General features: G+C 38.0%; 1 protein-coding gene across 3 annotated transcripts in view; it reads left to right on the top strand.

Annotated features, from left to right (window-relative positions):
- The window catches only part of METTL8 (methyltransferase 8, tRNA N3-cytidine), a 108,388-nt gene extending 93,965 nt beyond the window's left edge, over positions 1–14,423 (top strand). For 2 of the 3 annotated variants that reach the window (XM_019656809.1, XM_019656810.1), the window contains 5 exons: positions 4,571–4,634; positions 5,912–6,051; positions 12,022–12,128; positions 12,270–12,335; positions 13,099–14,423. In XM_019656809.1, the coding sequence (XP_019512354.1) occupies positions 4,571–4,634; positions 5,912–6,051; positions 12,022–12,128; positions 12,270–12,335; positions 13,099–13,289 (568 nt within the window). In that variant the 3' untranslated portion in view covers positions 13,290–14,423. Of the gene's footprint in view, positions 1–4,570; positions 4,635–5,911; positions 6,052–8,038; positions 8,391–12,021; positions 12,129–12,269; positions 12,336–13,098 lie in introns of those variants that run through there. The other variant, XM_019656811.1, reaches the window with a different exon arrangement.
- Positions 14,424–14,936: the final 513 nt, after the last annotated feature.

The raw sequence follows: 14,936 nt of genomic DNA, 5'->3' as shown, positions 1-14,936 counted from the left end.
ATCCTGCTACCTGTTGGCAGCTCAGCGGCTGCTCAGCTCGGGCTGGACTCGAACTGCTGTTGCTCAGAGCTCAAGCTCTTGAGCGAGCTCTTAACCAACTGAGCCACTCGGCCAGCCCACCTTTCAGTCTTTTCTTTATGCATATTTTTTAATTTAACAATCCTATTTTTAAAACTTTCATTATGAAAATGTAAAAGCATTCAGAAAAGTAAAGAGCGTTAGTCAGTGAATCTACATGTACCCACTACCTCAATTCAACAATTATTAACATAATGCCAACATCATGAAACTTTATCTTTAAATATGATATGTCTTATGATATTTCTCAAAAAAATCAGGACATTCTCTAAACTAGTATAAACCTAACATAATGAATAGTAAGTAATTCCCTAATAGCATCAAATAACTAGTTAAAGTGGCCAGGCAGAGTGATGCTGGCAAATTTGCTGCTCTGAATGGCCTTTCTCTTTTTGTACTTACTTTCTTTGTTTTCCCTTTTCCAATTTCTGGGCTGAAATTTCCTGTTCTTCTATAGCATGTAGCCAGGCTCCTTCACCCCAGCGGTCCCCAAGCTTATAATACACATAAATGTACTACATTGGCAGTGGATTATGTGTTACTTTATGACTCATCTCAAGGTTTTATTTAGCATGTCATTTCCTTATGTCTCGTCTCTCCAAACCACTGTTGATATTCCTTGAGGTAGAGAGCATATTGTACCCTAATCTGATTTTCCAGATAGCCTAATAGTACCATATAGATCATTAGAGCTCAGTACATATTGACTGATTAAGATCTCTGATTCCCTGCTCGTTAGCTGTATTTTTCCCCCCTCTACTTCTCTCTTCAACTTATAATTGTAAACTCTTGCCTCCTCACTCCCTGGCTCTTCTCCGCTGTCTTTTTATTTTTTTCCCTCATATCCATATTTTAGAAATCATTGTAGCTCAATAACCTGAGACAATTCACCTTTAAAAGGCAGCCAGTGATTAACCTTCCAAAGATTGGATTAAACTTTTTTTTCTCACCTAAGAAATTATCTTTTATTACTTTTGGAGAATATAGGATTAATGTTTTACATTTTCGGAATATTTTACCATAATTAGACCTCCAGAACTGAGAGGTCATATCATTCTCCAAGGGTCATTTAATTCTTAAACCCCCTACAAAGAGAGCACTTGGTGGTATGGTGGTGGTAGTGGTATTTACACCTGCTGGCTGGGAGAAGGGCCAAGACAGTCAGCTGATTTTACAGAAAAGCCCTGGAAAGTTATTGAGTGGTCACAAGACTTTGACTTGGGCTGCTGATGCAGTGGGAATTCAGTCTCAGAGGTTATGCTGCCGCTCTGGTAGTTCACATGGCAAAGGGCCCATGCTTTTCTTTAGCTACTAGACTGTTCTGTATCCTGTGGGCATTTTGTAACCACTGTCCACAGGTGGATTGCCTACCTTTCACAATGAGCTACATATGCCAATGCCCAGAAAAGCATTCTGAGTTAAATGGAAGTTTTTACAGAATTCTGTTTAGTTCTGAAGTTTTTAACTTCCTGGAAGGCAGAGGCAGATCTCCCTTTAATAATGTCATAATAGGGCCGGCCGAATGGCGCGTTGGTTAAGAGCTGGCTTGGGACACCAGAGGGCTCCGGTTCGGATCCCACATATGATGGCCAGTGACACTGCCCTCTACAGCTAAGATGCTGAACAACAGCTCAACCTGGAGCCGGGCTGCCGTGAGTCGCCAGCGATGGCGTGGGCTGCAGCCCCTGCTGCAGTGGATTGCCATGGGCTACCGTGTGTAGCCAGCAGCCAGCGTGAGCAGCCAGCAGCTGCCATGAGTGGCTGTCCAGAAGCCGGCGACTGATCTGCCTCTCCCAGGAAGAGCGCAATGATGGTGCCAACTTGGTCCAGTGAAGCCACGTCCTCCACAACTAGACTGAAGAACAAAGTGACAGCAACTTGTCTGTTCCCCTTCCCCCAATTCCCCAGCACTGTTCCCATCCCCCAATTCCCCAATAAAAATCTTTAAAAAAAATAAAATAATGTCATAATAATAATAGCAGCAGCAGCAACGTAATAGTAATGACTAACATTAGGCGCTTACTCTGAGTAGGCACCTTTCTAGAAACTTTACTTATTTGAATCCATTTAATCCTCCTAACCACCTTAGATGCCATATTTATCTCTGTTTTAAAGATAAGGAAACAGAGTTACAGAAAGATTAACAAACTATTCCAAGATCACACACAACTAAATGGTAGAGCCAGGATTCAAACCCTAGGCAACCTGGTTCCAGATCCCATTCCCTTAGCCATCATATCACATAGTGCCATATGTATCTGCGGGTTTATTGAGAACATTACAAACACTTGTGACTACCCAGCAAATTATGAGTCACAAATATGTGAATTTCATAGGAAATACTAGGGGTAATATGCTGCAATAAAGCACTGTTTCAATATGGGACAGATGAGAAAAGATAAGCAGTACAAATTTTAACTTTGATTCAGTACTGGTTAACTTTTCACAACCAAATTCTATTCCTTATACTTTAATTTATTTGGACATATCTGCAGTCAAATGTCAGTCCCTAGTGCCACAGAATGAATGAGCTATACGTGAACATAGTATTCATCAATGAGTAATGTTTAAGAGTGTAATCTGGGTCAGCTGAGTGGTGCATTGGTTAAGAACTGGCTTGGGACGCCGGAGGGCCCCAGTTTGGATCCCACATATGAGGGCCAGTGACACTGCCCTCTGCAGCTAAGATGGTGAATGGCAGCTCGACCTAGGGCTGGGCTGCTGTGGGTCTCTGGCGACGGTGTAGGCTGCAACCACTGCTGCAGTGGGCTGCCATAAGCTACCGTGTGTAGCTGGCAGCCAGTGTGAGCGGCTGTCCAGAGGCCGACGACTGATCTGCCTTGCCAGGGAAGAGCGCAATGATGGTACCAGCTTGGGCCAGTGAAGCAACATCTTCCACAACTAGACTGAAGAACAAAACGACAGCAACTTGTCTGTTCCCCTTTCCCCCAATTCCCCAGCGCTGTTCCCCTCCCCCAATTCCCCAATAAAATCTTTAAAAAAAAGCAAAAAAAAAAAGAGTGTAATCTGAGGCTGGGTGAGATTTTGCTAAATGGCTTATTTGTGCTTGTATTCCATATTTATTTAGAAGTCCTCCTTGTTTGAAATGCCTCTGATCAAATTAGAAGTTCTAATTATGTGCTTTAAGGCTCACCTGTATATCCTGCAACATACTAGTTGGGGCTCTTGGGTCCCACTCTACTTCTCATCCCTGGTGTGTGACTCTCACCTGCAAACCCTTATACCATTTATCCTTCTCCCCACTTAGCAATGCCATCCACCACCTTCAAAATTCTGAAGACTAATACCTCTGGGAGCCTGCCCTATCCACACCCCTATAGCAGTTGTATAAAATCAATCCTGTCCCCAACTAGGCTATACAATCCACAAGAGCCAGGGCCCTACTTATAATTACTGCTTAATGACATACTGATCTCTTTCTGTGATTCAGGCATGGTGCTAAGCCTACAAGGGATAATCAGGAAGGATGCTGGCCCATAAGCATTCAGAGTGTAGGCCTGCCCATTAACAACCATGGTCCAGCCATTGTTACTGAATTTCAAAACAGGGCCAAATAGGACTTGTCTAAGTTCAGTGGTGGTCAACTAAAATTAGTCAAGATTTTCATATGGGTAAACATCCCCAACCTACCCCACCTCCCAACTCTGAAAAAAAATTACTTTGTTTACATCTTTTAAATAAAGCAGCTAAGTCTTGAAAAAGTTAAGTCAAATTCACTGAGTTAGTAAGTAGCAGATCGAGGATTTAAACACAGGTCTATTTGGCTCCAAAATTCATATTCTTACTATTTTATTACACAATTTCATTTTCTACTTTGTATTCTAATGCTTGGTACATATTAAGGCTCAATAAAAGTTTGACAATAACTTGAAAAGGTAACTAAGAATAAGTATATTAGTGTTTTACTCTTTAGAAGTTGTATTTACATGGTGTTATATGTATATATGTGTTTCTGCCCCATCAGGGGCTTAGGAGCCAAATGTACACACAGGAAGAGGAATAAAGCACCAAGGGACACAGGGCTCTGAGGGTTCTTGGAGAAGGGTAGAACTTGCCTACGTGAAGAACAGCTGTAAACCATGCTGGCTAGAGACAGAGAAGAAAGAGCAGTGCCTGGGAGGGGCAGGAGGAGCTGGAGCAATGCTGTTGGTGAGCTTGGAGCTTTCCCACCTGAGAGTATGATAGAACAGAAGACAGGTAGGCCCTAGTAATGGAGAGTCTAAACCAGGACAGGAATTTGAAAGTTACACTGTAAATTAATGATAAGTGAGACAGTGCTGGTTCAAAAGCAACATGAAAGCCACCCATACACCACTATAGACAACAATATCTACAAAGAAGAACTGATAAGCCAAGTGTCATCCAAAATTCTATTACGGAAATACCAAGTAGTTCAAGCCTATAGTTTCCTTCCTTCTACAGTCTGAGCATATCTGGATTCTAGATTTAAATATTTCTTCCATTTTCATAGGAATGCTCCAGAGTCCTTTCTTTATTGTTGTGATTTTTCTTCTGGAGCGGTGGAGCTAGTAAAGGTATGCCTTATATTTTCTTTAAAGAGAGCTATATAAGAATCTGATTTATTTCCTGTTGACGTGATTTTTTTTTTTTTATGTTTCTGTATCAGATGTTATCTGTGACCTTTTTTTAACTGAGCTTTTACTATTTCTGGGAATCATACCATCCACTGATGCCTAAGATTTGACCCTAAAACAATAAAAGTTGTTTTAAATTTAACATAGACTTCAAGGGACTGGTACACCTAGACAGGCCAACAGCTCCTACAAGGTAATTTTGTGAATATTTATGTCCCTAGAGCCTTCCACATAGTCTGGCACATAGTAGGCACTCGTTAAATTAAAATTTTGGGAATAAAAAGTCTGAAAAAGCATATATTGCAAATCTAAAATATCCTAGACTGTAAGGAAAACAGTGGGAAACCTGAATTTACTTGACCAGTCCCCAAATGCTAGTGGGCATGACCTTAGCAAGAAGAGTTAATGTTAGGAAATGGAAAAGGAAAGGAAGTTCTACTAACAAAAATGTATAGTAAACATATGGAACATGATTTCTGATAATAAGAGTAGTATTTATTCATTGTAAACATTTTCTAAAATACTGAAAAGCCTAAAAGGGGAGGTAAAATTCACCTATAATTACACTTCCTAGAGTCCTAGGGTGAATCAATGTTAATATTTTGGTGTATATCCTTCTAATTTTGTTTTAGTGGACAGACTGTGTGTGCATATGTGTGTGTGTGTGTGTGTGTGTGTATACTCTAATGCAGTTTTTAAAAAATAACAGCTTTATTGAGATATAGTTTGTATACCATAAAATTCACCATTTAGAATATACAATTCAGTGCTTTTTAGTATATTTACAGAGTTGTGCAACCATCACTATTACCTAATTTTGATTACGTAGTAGAGGATATTTATATTCGAAGGCAAACGAGGCATGGAACAAGCAGTAGGAGAGAGAGCTGAGGACCAGCTCAGTGCCTCTGAAATAATGTAGGGGTAGGCTTCCAACAAGGCTGCCTACTGACTCATAAAGACTGCCCTGCTTTTAAAATTAAAGAGGGGTTGCAAAGAATATTTGTTATCAAGCCCAAGTGTTAGGCTTAATTTTTTATGGCAGCTTTGGAAATAAGCTAACAGAATACTGAATCAGAAATAAAGTACATTCAAATTGATAGAGGAAGGGCACTTAGGAGAAATTAAAAAACAAATGGCCTTTTTATTTTAAGAAAAATACTAGAAGTCTGCTAACTACTTTTCTTCTTCTTCTTTTTATTTCTTTATCATGGCAGTCGCACCCAGCCTACAGAGCAGCCCAGTGTTGTGCCTTTGTTCATGATGTCTGTGATGACGGCTTCCCCTACCCTTTTCCAGATGGGATCCTGGATGTCATTCTCCTGGTCTTTGTGCTGTCTTCTATTCATCCTGACAGGTGAATGCAGACGAACGGGCAAAGTACATGTGTAAAAGCCCCTTTATCAGTAGTAGTTTTTAGAACTATCAAAGCAAAAAAAAAAGACAATTCTTAAATTTATTATTTAGTGAACTGCAGTATGTATAATATGCAGCCTTTTAAATGAAATGTTTCCTTCAGACTTTTAGGAAGAAACTGGTCAAACTACTTCATTAGTGAGCTTTTTGTCATTGTCAGAATGAAGTGAGCATATTCTGGCAAGACACATACCTATTAAAAGTGACAGTGCTTCAAGGAAATTACAAATTCAGAGCAGCCTAATAGACTCCCAAGAGGGAAATTGTAGTTGGTGATCAGAAACAAACATCTTTGGTTTAGCATCTTACTGAAAGTTGGTGAAGACGTGGGCTGTGAATCTGTTTGGCTTCACACAGGTCTGCTGAGGGCTTTAAAACAATTGTTTTAAAGAAGCCCACTAGGGAATTAGGGGTTATCAAGATTTGCCAGATTAACCTTGGACCTTTATAATCAAAGGTTAGCCTAGTGCCATTATTTAAATATGTATGACTTTTAAAACTTTTTGTGTTCACACACAGTGTTTTGAAACCATAAACATAGCTGTCCTCCAGAGGGGAAGCATAAAGAGATACTATGAGCAATTAAAATGATCACCTTTCTTAAAATTTTGCCACCTCATAAGTATTAAGGCATGTATGGTAGCAGGGGTTGTCCCTTTTCAAGCTTACTTAAATTAGGATTCTACTGTGGTAGTAGACTCAGCTCCAGGAAAGAGCCTCTGATAGCAGATATAGACTTGGCATCAACCATTTTTTGTTTGATGAGTGTGACCCTTTCCCAAAGCACCAAGTTGCCCTGTGCTTCTTTCTTTGCAATTACAAGGTCACTAGGACCTTTTACAGTTCATTTGCTTTTTATTCAGAGATGAGCACTTTGATTACTTGTGGAAAAACAAATTAGATTTCCAAATACGTCTGACCGAAAGACATATTTGCACCTGGTGAGATATAACAGGTTCCATGAAGCTACTTTTTCCTCCCAAGTTTCTATAACCTATTTTTTTCCTGCTAATCTGTTTAGACTATTGACATTATGCAGGTATGGTAGAAAGATGTCATCTATGTATTTTGTTTCATAGTTAACAAGATGAATAGTTGAAAGGATGGAGTAGGTGGATAGAGAATAAGATTTTCTATTTGACACCCATAACAGGAAATGTTTAAATTCCAAATAAGACCACAAAAACACTACTTGAAATTAGTGTAGATAATGTAATTTCTCATGATTTGAATTGAATGTTAAAGAGAAGAGTAAGCAGATGTCTGAAAGTTTGCTTTTATAGTACAGTATATTCATTCTATTTGTGTATTATAAAGTAAATTCAGATGTATCATGTCAGTAGCCACTTTCTTATCTACATGGAAGTGATCTAAAAATAAGGCAAATGAGTTGAAGGAGGCAAGAGTAAGTGAAAAGGCAAGGCAGTATCTTCAGGGTCATTTAGGAGTGTGGTAGTACACTCAACCCTAGGAAAGTTCTAGAAAAGTGGCTTCTTGCCAGCTTGGAAAATCTATGTGCAAATGAACAGCAAGCAATTCAACTAGACCTTGAATCTGGGGGTCCCAGCTTAAATAGGTATAAACCATAGGAGGCTGCAAAAGAGCTGTCCTTCTTATCATTAAAATAAAACAAAATATAATATGTTACCATAGAGCTAAGCATAGAGTAGGCAATCAATAAATACTGTTTTTTTTTTTGTTTGTTTGTTTGTTTGTTTGTTTCGTTTTTTTAAATTGGGTAATAGTGTGTTTTTCCAGGACCCATCAGCTCCAATTGAAGTAGTTTCAATCTAGTTGTGGAGGGCGCAGCTCAGTGGCCCATGTAGGGATTGAACCGGCGCTGTGCTCTAACCACCTGAGCTAACCGGCCACCCCTAAATACTCATTCTTTAAATCTCTTCTTTTTCTTGTCCTCTCCCTCCATCCAGAGATAGGTGAGGACAGCAGAATTGGCCGAAGTCAGATAAAGAAAAGGGGCTTTCTCCCATTCTTGTTCATCTCTCTCCCAGCCAGCCCACTCCCACCTGTAGTTCTTAGGAACTGGCTCCGGAACTGCATTATGAACCAAGATGGGATGATCAAGAAATGCAGCTCCTCATCCCTTGCCTTCACCCACAACCCGAGATGTGAAGGATTTGCAGAAGGAGGTCGCTATATTTTGAATTACAGTTCACCTTTGGACAACACAGGGGTTGGGGTACTGACCTCCCCTGCCCACCAGGCATTTGAAAACTTGTTTATAACTTTTGACTCCCTAAAAACTTAACTACTAATAGCCTACTATTAACTAGAAACCTTACTGATAACATAAACAACACATATTTTATGTTATATGTGTTATATATTATATTCTTACAATAAAGTAAGCTAGAGAAAATAAAATATTATTAAGAAAACATAAGGAAGAGTAAATACATTTATAGTACTGTACTGTATCAATCATCAGTCATTACCTACATCAATATTATCTTACATGATATAAAACACTGTAGATGTTATATATATTACTAACACTAGACATAAAAAATGAAAAGATAATGTGAAAAAAATTCTTATTTATTTAAAGATATAACGATTCATGAATAGATAACAAAGAAGTAGCAATATGATCCCTTTCTGGTAGCCTAGTGTAATCAATACGATTGCTTCATAGTAGTAAGGAAATCTCCAAAAAAGTTTCCACTATATTTCTTTTTAAAAATCCATGTATAAGTGGACCTACACAGTTCAAACCTGTGTTCTTCAAGGGTCAGCTGTGTTTGATTCTTTGTCTTTCTGCATTTTGGTTTCATGCTTGTTTCAGTAATAATTGCAGAGATTTTTCTCTGTACAGAAAACATTTATCCTGAAAGTGAGTATTTTAAAGTTTAAATATGGTTTTCTTTCATTGCTACAGCCTTAGAATATAAGCACAGTGTGAAAATAACCTGTAATAAAATAAACAAGGAAAAATACTTTTCTTTTTCCCTTTCATATACTTATATTCCAGTTTTTTTAAAGAGCTTTTCCTCTAATCATGCCACCTCTTCTGTTATATTTCTCTCTTGTTTTCATAGTTACTTTCATTTTTTCACTATCTACTTCCTTCATAACCTAACATGATGTGGATTTTTACCCCATTATTTCGCTGAACAGTATTTTAATTGGAAGGAATTTACAGATTATCTGATCCATTATCCAAACCCCTCATTTTTAAAGTAAGAAAATCTCAGAAATTTTACATGGTGTGGATAAAGCAGAGATGGCAAGGACTTAGCACCCAAGCTGCTATTTACCACTCTGCCCAGAGCAGACATTGATTGGTTTTTTTTTTTTACTCTAATCATCATTCCCAGTGAGCCCTAAGAATCCTTCTCAATAGAGCTCTGTAGGCAGCCAGTGTCAGTCACTGGACCTGAAATCTTTGCCACCGCTTGCTCATAATCACACAGAAGACTTAACCAAAAACATTAAGTCAAGAGCAATCACAAGGGGTCTTATTTGATGGGGAACAAGATGAGGAGAATAAATAATAAAAGAAAAAGTAAAAGCTTCCCAGTATTGAGCTGGGGCTTACAATGTGATTAGAATTTAAATAGGCAGAGAGTAAGGAGGAGAGAATTCTTTGAGGGGAAACCACATGAACAAAGGCATGGAATGCTCAGAGCCAAGCTTGTAACAGTCCAGCAAAATTGATGCTTCAGTTTAGGAAGGAGTGGAAAAGAAGTTGGAAAGATTAATTGAGGCCAGTTGTAGGAGATTTTAAGGGCTCAACTAAGAAATTCAGATTTTATCCTATGGATTAAAGTCATGAACATTTTTGAGCAAAGGAATGATTTGACAGAAATCATCATTTGAAGCAGAATAATTCATAAATAATATGCCGAAAGAATTGACAGGGAGAATAATAAAGCGTGTTAGGAAGCTATTCTGTTTCTAGGCCTGAGGAGGTAGCAGTTTGTACTAAGGGAGTATCAGTGGGAAACAAAAGAGAGAGAAAATATCAAAGATGTTATTTTTTTTTAAAAAAGACAGAGTTTGATGACCAAATGGTTGTGGAGAGAATAGTGAAAGAAGAGAAAAATAAAAAGGGTTAATGATATCTCTGAGGTGTAACACTTTGGTGAATGATGGCACCTTTGAAGTAAAGAATTCAGAATAAAAAGAATTAGTTTTGCAGGAAAGGTGATCCCTGCTTAGGTATGGACAATTTGGAATGGCTCTCGCATATTTTTTATCTTGCAAGGAAAATGAAGTGACTTCCATTTTTTTCTGCCTTGGAATGATCTTAATGGGCTATAAACAATAGAAAATGTCTATATGGTTTTGCAGTTCAGCTTTGACATCAAACATCAAGCTCTTTGACATCATATACTATGGTAATTTGGGTGATTTTTTTTTAAAAAGTTTTTTTGGTTAGAGTTGGCATTCTATATTATTTTATATTAGTTTCAGGTGTACAGCATAGTGGTTAGACATTTATATAATTTATTCAGTGATGATCTCCCTGATTAGTTTAGCATTCACCTGGCCCTATACAGGTGTGATCAAACAATATGATGAATGCAGCTGCTTAGTGCCATCCAACAGAAAGACAGGGATCTTCAGTAGGGGAAGCGGTACATCAAACTTAGTAACAGTGTATGACAAGTTTCAACTTGTTCAATGTAGTCAGTCAGGTGTGATCTACGGAGAGAAGGTGTGTTTTAAAGTGTCTCGTGGGCCGGCCGAGTGGCACGTTGGTTAAGAACTGGCTTGGGATGCCAGAGGACCCCGGTTTGGATCCCACATATGAGGGCCAGTGACACTGCCCTCTACAGCTAAGATGCTGAACAACAGCTCAACCTGGAGTTGGGTTGCTGTGAGTCATTGGCCACAGCATAGGCTGCAGCCCCTGCTGCAGTGGGTTCCCATGGGCTACCATGTGTAGCCAGCAGCCAGCGTGAGCGGCCAGTAGCCGCAGTGAGCAGCCGTCCAGAAGCCGGCGACTGATCTGCCTCGCCCAGGAAGAGCGCAATTATGGTGCCAACTTGGGCCAGTGAAGCAACGTCCTCCGCAACTAGACTGAAGAACAAAAAATGACAGCAACTTGTCTGCTCCCCTTCCCCAATTCCCCAGCGCTGTTCCCATCCCCCAATTCCCCAATAAAAATCTTTAAATAAATAAATAAATAAAGTGTGTCGTAAATCATGGATCACGAACAATGCATTAACATGAAATGGGCAAACGGTTTCATCCTCAATCATGATGACACTCTGTGTCACACATCGCTTCTGGTATGGCAGTTTCTGTTAAATAAAAACATTACAGTGTGTCCTCATTCACCTTATTCACCAGAACTGGCTCTGTGCTACGTCTGGCTCGCCCCCAAAGTCAAAATTACCATAAAAGGTAAATGTTTTGAATCAATTCAGGAAATTGATGCAGCCACAATAGCACCAACTAAAGACACTCACAAAAGAGGACTTCCAGAACTGCCTCATAAAGTGGCAAGAACATGGAATAAGTGTGTTTGAAGCGGGCGGGGGGGGGGCTATTTCAAGGCAGTTAATGGCAATGTCTTTTACTGTATTAATTGTTTTTTAATTTAAACATTCACCATATTTTTTTATCTCACCTCATAGTTGTTGCAATATTATTAACTATATTCCCTATGCTTTGCTTTTGCCTCCTTGTGACTGTTTTGTAACTACAAATTTGTATTTCTTAATTCCTTTTGGGTGATTTCTTGATTCTCTAGGCCTTTTGAATCTGAGCATTTAGCTAGTTGGTGTCCTTTTTTCTTTCTATACAAAATATTTTTGTTGCCCTTATTTTTGTAGCTTATATTTCATTGGCCTTATTGAGCTTGTCTTATTTATCTTTAAGAATGTTAAACGTGGCATATAAAACAATATTTCTGCAATCGGAGTATCTTGCTTTTTTTTCAAAGGATGCAAGGTGTTGTAAACCGACTGTCCAAGTTGCTGAAACCTGGGGGAATGCTGTTATTTCGGGACTATGGAAGATATGATAAGACTCAGCTTCGTTTTAAAATGGGTAATAGTATATTCAGTTTGGAAATCTTTTCATGTATTTTAAAGAATGCCTTGTTTATATTTCATGTCAAGTTTTTTTGGATTTTTGTTTGTTTGTTTTAAAGAATACTAAGTTTCTCTTCTCATAATTATTTTTTTTCAGGGCATTGTTTATCTGAAAATTTTTATGTTCGAGGAGATGGTACCAGAGCGTATTTCTTTACAAAAGGTATGCTTATCTATAAGAGGAAATAATTAGCTGTAAAAACTCTCTTTGGTTATTGTTTGCAGAGAGAAAACTCAAAAGCTCTAAAAATGATGCTTCAACAGCTGATTAAATATTGGGTGTCTTCACACTTTGGTGACACTAATATTCTACATAAAAACTTTGAAAATGGTCTTTTTTGACTTCTCATCTTTTTCCATTCGAAACTGCTTTAAATAATCACTTGTTCCATTGTTATACCCAAATGAAGGTGTAGTTTGTTCCATTTTGGAGGTATTATTAGTTCAGATTTGAAAAATTGATGATATGCCACAGCCAAGGGAGAAATATAATTTTAATAGTCCCTAGAAAATTGCTTATCTCTTGTCAATTTCTCATTTTTAAAAAGTATTTAAAATGAAACCTGCATTAAGGATTTTCCCCAAACTTATGTGAATACTGTTATAATAATGTGCCATTTGGGGTCTCTGCAAACCAACAAAAACTCAAATGGGGCATCTTTCAAAATATTGAAAGCTATAACCAATAGTGTTGTGTATCTGATTATGCTTGTTGTGTTAACCTGTTTATACTTGGTGCATTTGTGTGGAGTTGAAGAAACCCACTTAGTTTCACATGTTTCCTTTACCAATTTGTACTGGAGAGTATTTCTCACTATGAATGAAATGTAGATGGTCAATCATCCCATTTAATGTTCGATGTTCCTGATTGCCCCCCTCTCTTCAGTCATATGTCATACATTTGATTGCCATTTTTTGTCCCACAGGGGAAGTCCACAATATGTTCTGCAAGGCTGGGTTAGATGAGAAGCAAAATCTGGTTGATCGTCGCTTACAAGTTAATAGGAAAAAACAAGTGAAAATGCACCGAGTGTGGGTTCAAGGCAAATTCCAGAAACCATTACACTTGACTCAAAAAAGCTCTGAATTGATGTTTTCACTCCTTTCTCATAGCTGAACTGTGTACCATGTTAAGGGACAAACCAAAGGACCACACTATTCAAAGACTTCTATAAAGCTTTCATTTTTAAAAAGAAAGTCAGAAAAAAAGAAGAGAATTTATATATTATGTTGTTTATCATAGGTGAGCTCCTTTGTGTATTTTAAGCACATGTAAGTGATTTTAAGCACATGTAAGTGATTTGAACGAGTGTACCATATTCTGTGTTTTCAAAACTTAATATGATCACTCTTGTTAGGGTTTATACTACATCTAACCATTTTATTTGTTCTTTGAATTTTATAGATATTCAATTAAATTACTGATACAAATCAGATGATTCTGAGAAATAATAACCTGCTATCTTTTAGAAGTGGGGAAGATCATCTACTCTACTTATATATTAGTCAAACACAATTTAATTCCCCTCCAGTGTTATCTGGTAGCAGAGAGGCGCTTGCCTTGTTTGCAGGGAAAATCACAAGCCTAAGACAAAAGTATATTGCTTTTTGTTTTGTTGTCTGTTTTCCCCAACACTTCTTTTTTTTTAATTCAGAGACTAATGACTGAAATAGAATTTTAGTTTTTCTTTCCTTTTCTAAAATTGGGGAAGTATAACCCATGTAATATTATTTTCAGACTATTTGGTGTACAAATTGTTGTAAGCTCTCTTTAAGATAACTTTTATACCCAAGAAAATTCTTAAATTGTAGCAATTAAAAATTTATTTACAACTTTGCCTCAAAAGGATATATTTGACTTGCAAATTGCAGTTTGCACTTAGAATGGAGTTTCTTGTTGTTTTGTTTTTTTCTTTTTGCATTTAGAATGGAGTTTCTAAGATTGGTCTTTCATTTGTTACACAACATTTACTGAGTATTTACATTTGCTGAATTATATGGAGTAATACAATAAATAAAGACCCAGCCCCATCTTCAAAGAGCATAAATAGTATCTAGCTGGCAAAGCAACATGTGCACCTCCCAAGCCTCTAAATCAAGATTTAAGATAATATATGAGCAGGTACTCAAATAGGGAGCTTATCAGCCAGCAGACTTTTATTATAAGCCACAGAAATCTGGAAGAAATGGACACTCTTTTGAAAGGACTACCATTAGAATAATTTAATTCCCACTGATTTTTTTTAACAAATATTTCCTAAACTTTATTTTTTATTATTATTATTATTATTAATTATTTAAAAGCATTCATCTCTCTTTTTTTAAGATTTTGTTGGGGAATTGGGGAAGGAGAACAGCCAAGTTGTTATCCTTCAATCTTAGTTGTGGAGGGTGCAGCTAGCTCTGCTCCAAGTCCAGTCACCATCTAGCCGCCTGTCGGCAGCTCGCGGCCACTCAGCTCAAGGTGCCATGTTCAATCTTAGTTGCAGGTGGGCGTAGCTTACCATCCTATGCGGGAGTCAATCCGGAAACCTTGCTGCTAAGAGCACGCGCTCTCACCAGCTCAGCGGCAGCTCAGCTCAGGCACAGCTCACTGGCCCTTGTGGGAATCAAACCAGTGACCCTGTTGCTGAGAGCTTGCACGCTTAATTAATTGAGCCACTTAGCCAGCCTGATTTTCCTTTCTGTTTTTTCTGTTTGTTTGTTTGTTTTGAATTTTTATTCAGATTTGTTTTTAATCACATTTGCTTTTATACAAAGGTCT

This window comes from Hipposideros armiger, unplaced genomic scaffold (genome assembly GCF_001890085.2).
Source record: "Hipposideros armiger isolate ML-2016 unplaced genomic scaffold, ASM189008v1 scaffold_266, whole genome shotgun sequence".
Taxonomy (NCBI): domain Eukaryota; kingdom Metazoa; phylum Chordata; class Mammalia; order Chiroptera; family Hipposideridae; genus Hipposideros; species Hipposideros armiger.
Note: the sequence above shows the minus strand (reverse complement) of the source record. Positions and strands in the feature narration are given on the sequence as shown.